This window comes from Chamaea fasciata, unplaced genomic scaffold (assembly GCF_029207755.1).
Source record: "Chamaea fasciata isolate MVZ Bird 193981 ecotype frontalis unplaced genomic scaffold, bChaFas1.0.hap1 SCAF_1, whole genome shotgun sequence".
In the NCBI taxonomy this organism is placed as follows: domain Eukaryota; kingdom Metazoa; phylum Chordata; class Aves; order Passeriformes; family Sylviidae; genus Chamaea; species Chamaea fasciata.
The window spans coordinates 1,406,776-1,412,775 of NW_027094086.1; the positions used below are offsets into that span (position 1 = coordinate 1,406,776).

General features: G+C 51.7%; 1 protein-coding gene across 1 annotated transcript; it reads left to right on the plus strand.

Annotated features, from left to right (window-relative positions):
- The first annotated feature begins 3,930 nt into the window (after positions 1-3,930).
- On the plus strand, positions 3,931-4,568 carry LOC136301082 (feather beta keratin-like). Its single transcript, XM_066203931.1, has 2 exons — positions 3,931-4,049; positions 4,217-4,568. Exons 1-2 carry the CDS (start codon positions 3,931-3,933, stop codon positions 4,566-4,568), a joined length of 471 nt encoding a protein of 156 aa, XP_066060028.1.
- Positions 4,569-6,000: the final 1,432 nt, after the last annotated feature.

The following is a 6,000-nucleotide window of genomic DNA, read 5'->3' on the forward strand; positions in this document are numbered from 1 at the left end:
AATGGAATGGAATGGAATGGAATGGAATGGAATGGAATGGAATGGAATGGAATGGAATGGAATGGAATGGAATGGAACGGAACAGTCCATGCACTCAGTGCTAAACAGTCACAAAGCCCAGACCAGCCTGACTGATCTGGGAAAATTTGGGACTGCCCTCCAAAACATACCCACAAATGCAAAATCATGACTTCCCCAGGCTGATGTCACTGATGACACCCCAGCTCCCCAAAGTATTAGCTGTCTCTTCAGTCCCTTTTCACACGTGCCATCAACACCAGCCTTTGGTCTCAAACACTCACATTTTAAAGGAAGAATGAACACGATGGAAAGGGCAGCTCATCATGCACAGCACAGCTGCAAAGCCCAAACCCACCTGGTCTGGGACAGAATGGGGCCTCTCTTAACAACACAACCACAAACTAAACCAACACAAGTGCCCAAAAAGGCCTCACTGATGACAATAATACTTTCCCTAGGCTTTTGTTTAATATTCTGGTTTCTCTGACACACATCTTCCAAGCCAATCCTCCCAAATAACAACGCTCACTTAAAAGCTGCCACCTAGATCAGATGGACATGGACTCAAGAGCAGGACAGGACACTGCACAGTTGTGGGAAAGAAACATTTACCTCCTGATGAGTCAACAGGCTGTGACAGACAAGAGCTGCAGCCCACAAAATGCCCCAGGCTCAGGGGCCAACGCTGTCCCACCCCTCTGGGACCAGCATAAAAGCCGGCCCAGAGCCTCTCTCTCTCACACACTTCTCCTGACACCTTCTTCTCCGGTGCCGACAACCAGGTGAGCCTCAAACCCATGACCCTGCTGTTCCTGCACGCCTAGCCCCTCTCATCCAGCATTCTCAGCTGCAGCCCCAGCAGTGCTCATGCCTCCCCACAGACCCACAACACCCTCCACCGTCCCTCACCCTTCTGACACGTCTCCCCTTGCACTCCCCCTCAACCCTTATATGCCTCACCTCTCTCTCTTCCAGGGACCCTCCACACCACACCCATGGCCTGCAACAACATCTGCAGTCCCTGTGGACCCACCCCGCTGGCCAACAGCTGCAACGAGCCCTGTGCCCTGCAATGCCAGGATTCCCGCGTCATCATCGACCCTGCCCCTGTGCTGGTCACCCTGCCAGGACCCATCATGACCTCCTTCCCCCAGAACACCGTCGTCGGATCCACCTCCTCGGCTGCTGTGGGCACTGAACTCAGTGCCCAGGGACAGCCCATCTCTGGGGGATTTGGCTTTGGCTTTGGCTATGGCCTGGGCTATGGCTACAGCCTGGGAGGCCTGGGCTGCTACGGCAGAAGGGGCGGCTACACCTGCTAAGGGATCTCAGCATCAACCCGACAACACCAGCTCAGGGCTCTGGCAACAGCTCCTGCAAGCAAAGCACCTAGACTGATGACCGCCCTACTTTCACCTCTCCACAGATCCATTCATCTTCTCTCCCTTGCCTTTCCATTCTTCTGCAGCAATAAACATCTCCTGCATTAAAGCTTTACGTCTCCTCTTTTGAATTCCAAAGCTCGCACATCCTAACCCACAACAGCACCAGAAATGAACCTGCCATTGGAGTAGATGAAAAATGACACAACACATTTCTTAGGAAATATGTCCCTACTAGGAACAACCAAGACTGGCACAGGAAAATTGGTTGAGGGGAGACCTTCCAGAACATGGCCCACACACATTACTTCCTACACCAAAGCCTTTGACACATCAATGCACTCCTACTCATCAATGGTTCTGCTTATGTCTCTCCATGCCAGCACAGACGTGACAAAACCTCTTCCCAGCAGGAATCTCAAGCCCTTCCAGCAAAGAGGGAAACTTTATCACATCCACTTAGGCACAAACTCTAGAAGTGCAAATGCTTCAACTCCCCTGTTCAAGCAGAGTCAGCAAGAGCAGGATTCCCAGCACCATGGACAGTTCAGATTTCGATCACCGAGCACACACACTCCACCACCTCTTTCCCTCTCTGATCACCCTCACTTTGAAAAATTCTTTCCTTCTTTGCCCAAGGAATTCCAGCTGGTTTCCCTTTTGCCCTTGCGCTCCTGTCCTCAACATGTGCACTGCTGACAATAGCCAGGCTCCTTCACTTCATTCCCTGCAAGCAGGAATTTGCACACACAGATAACACCCCCATCCATCTCTGTCTCCTCAGAGTCCCAGTTTTCTCAGCTTCTCCTCTAGGAAACATCCTCCAGTCCCTTTAGAATCTTTGTGGTCCTGAAGTGGGCTTCTTTCACTAAATCGATGGGTTTCCTCTAAGAATTTTCTGAGATCTACCTTGAACACTGGGGTCACCTTTTGAAGTAAGGGTTGATTGAGACCTTGTGGTCCCTTTGTTCTCCACCAGCACCACAGGGTCATGCTCAGCAAAGCTGCTACCCAACCTCTCAGTCTACAGCATGACCTGGGAGGCCATTGCCATTCCTGCCCAAATGCAGAACTTCACATTTTCCCCATCTGAACTTCAGGCGATGCCTTTAAAGCCCAGAGTCCACCTTCTTCTGACTGATGGCCCAAGCATGTGGTGCCTCAGCCACTCCCTCAGCTGCCAGCTCCCTGAAAGGGCAACTCTCCCACTGCTTACATGTGACACGAGAGTCCAGGCACTCACACCTTGCACAGATGCAAAGCTCAGACCAGCCAGACCAGCCTGTGATACTACGGTTTATAGGTATGTTGCTCTAAACAACATAACTATAAACCCAAAACCAGGAGGTCTACAGGCTGACTTCACTGATGGCACCCCACCTCTACAAATATTGGTCACGTCTTCAGTGCCCTTTGACATGCACCATCAACACCAGCCTTTGGTCTCAAATACTCACACTTTAAAAGAAAAATGACCACAATGGAAGGAGCATCTCCTCATGCACAGCACAGCTGAAAAGGCCAGACCAGCCTGACATGGCTGTGATGGAATGGGGACCCTCTGCACAACACACCCACAAACTAAACCACACAAGTGCCACCAAATGACCCCACTGATGACACCCATATTTTTCTTAGGCTTTTGTTGTATATTCTTGTGTCTCTGACACACATCTTCCATGCCAAAGCTCCCTAATACCAACTCTCACTTTAAAGCTGCTGAATAGGTCAGATGGACATGGCCTGAAGAGCTGCATGTGACACTAAAGGATTGTGTCAAGGAGAACACTCCCTATATCACGACTCACAAGCCCATGCCAGACAAAACCGACGTAACAATTTATGTTCAGCTATCTCTACAGAGTAACAAGGCCAACCCTCTTTTCAGAAAAGTGAATGTATGCAGTTCCCTTCAACTGCTCCTCAAGTCTTTGTCTTATCCTTCACCAGTTTTCCTTTCTAGATTTCGCTCAGAATCCAGCAATAGGACCACAGAGTGTGACCTTGCTGGGCCCAGCTGAGACAAGCGCTACGGATGAAACAACACAAGAAATTGGACAGCAGGGGAGGCGTCATGGGGATTGTTTTCCCAGGAAAACAATCAGGAAAAGCCTGGCATACAGACAGGTTTAGAATAAGGGCAACACGAAAGGGAGGGAGTGAATGTGATGAAAGGGGACACCCATGACCCCTAGAAGTGCTGCAAATCCCAGATGAGCCTGATGTGGCTGTGGGGGAATGAGGACCCTCTGAACATGACACCCACAAACCACACAACATCAGGGCCGTGGAGTGACTCCACTGATGACACTCCACCATCCAGAGCTTGGGTCATGTCTACACCTCCCCTTAAAAACATCATCATCAACAGTCTTTGGCCTCTATGACTTGCATTTCAAAGCTGCCGCCAAGGTCAGATGGACAGGGACTCAAAAGTAGGACATGACATAGCAGAGTTGTGGGATGGAAAACATTCCCCACCACAGGACTCACCACTCTGAGCCAGCCAGGAAGTGTGGCCTGCAAAATGCCCCAAAGCCATAGGACAAGGCTCCCCCGCCCCTCCACAACCAGCATAAAAGCTGGCCCAGAGCCTCTCGCCCTCACACACTTCTCCTCACGCCTTCTCCTCCTGCTGACAACCAGGTGAGCCTCAAACCCCAGAACCTCCTGCTCATGTACCCCTGGCCTCTTTCTTCCAGCATGATCAGCCTCAGCCTCAGCAGCCCTCACACCTCCCAAAAGACCCACAACAGCCTCCAGATTTTCCTCAACCTCCTGACACCCTCATAGCTTTGCCTCACCCCCTCTCTTCCAGGAACCCTCCACACCACACCCATGGCCTGCAACAACATCTGCACTCCCTGCGGACCCACCCCGCTGGCCAACAGCTGCAACGAGCCCTGTGCCCTGCAATGCCAGGATTCCCGCGTCATCATCAACCCTTCCCCTGTGCTGGTCACCCTGCCAGGACCCATCATGACCTCCTTCCCCCAGAGCACCGCCGTCGGATCCACCTCCTCGGCTGCCGTGGGCAGTGAACTCAGTGCCCAGGGACAGCCCATCTCTGGGGGATTTGGCTTTGGCCTTGGCTACGGGCTGGGCTATGGCTACGGCCTGGGAGGCCTGGGCTGCTACGGCAGAAGGGGTTGCAACACCTGCTAAGATCCCTCAGCACCACCACTGACACCACCAGCTCACAATTCTGGCAGCAACTCCGACCAGCAAAGCACCTTGGCTGATGGTCCCTCTATTTGTACCGCACACCTGATTCATTCAGCTTCTTCTTTCTCATCATTCTTTCACTTCAATAAATTTTTCTTGCATCAGAGCATGAGTCGCTTCTCCAGTTTTTTGAATTCCAATGCTCTCACAGTCCCATGATGTGCAATTCCAGCACTCACCCGTTACGTGGGATGGAAAAGGCACAAAGAACATTTCTTAGCAAATATGTCCCATCAGTAACAACCAACGCTGACATGAGACAAAGCGGAGGGCGCACCTCCCAGAACATGACACAAGACCATCACCTCAAACACCAAAGGCTTTGACACAACAATTCTGTCCTGGGCAGCGCTCTGCCAAAGCCACTCTATGCCAGCACGCACTGGAAAAATTCTCTTTCCAGCAGCGCTCTTGAGTCCTCCCAGCAAACAGAGGAACAAGACCATCCACTTGGGAAAGAACTCAGGAGAGCAAGTGCTTCCATCCCCTCTGCTCTAGCAGGCCCAGCAGGAGCAGCATTTCCAGCAATATTGCAAGTTCAGTTTTGGAGTTCCCAGGAGAGGGAACCCATCATCTCTTAGACTCTGTGAGCAACCACACCCACAAAAAAAATTCTTGCCTCCTTTGCCTATGGAATTCTGTCTCTTTTCACATGCACACTTGGCCCCTTTCCTTTCACGTGCGCAGTGTTGAGACCAGCTGGGCTCCTACACACTCGTCACACCCCAGCCCAGCCTTGTCTCCTCAGAATCCCAGCTCTCCCAGAATCTCCGGTAGGGAAGATCCAACAAGCCCTTAAGTGCCTGGTGCCCCTCAACTGCTCTTACTCCACTACCCCCATTTGTGCTTCTGCACCTGAGTTGGGCAAAACTGTCCACGCTACTCCACATGGCATCTCACCAGTGCTCTAAAGAGAGCAACGGCCACCTCTCCCAACTTCATGGCAACAATTTCCTGAAAGCTCACTTGGACGTGGATGACACCAATTGAAGTAGAACCCCTCTGCAACCTTGTGGTCTCTACATTCTCCACCAGCACCACAGTGTCCCTGCCAGAAAAGCCACTTTCCACACTCTCAGTCGAAGGCATGACGCGGGGCCCAGTGCTATTCCTGTCCAGATGCAGAACTTCACAGTTCCCTTGCTTGCTCTTTGGGAGATTCTTTTAACCCTCATCCTCCAAGCCCTTCTGACTGCTGGAACAGTCAAGTGGGGCCTCAGCCACCCCATCATCATCATGGCTTGGGACCCCTCTTCACAACACACCCAGAAATCCAAAACCATGAGTTCTACAGACTGACCTCACTGATGACACTCCAGCTCTCCAAATACTTGTCACGCCCTCGGTCCCCTTTGACATGCGCCATCAACAC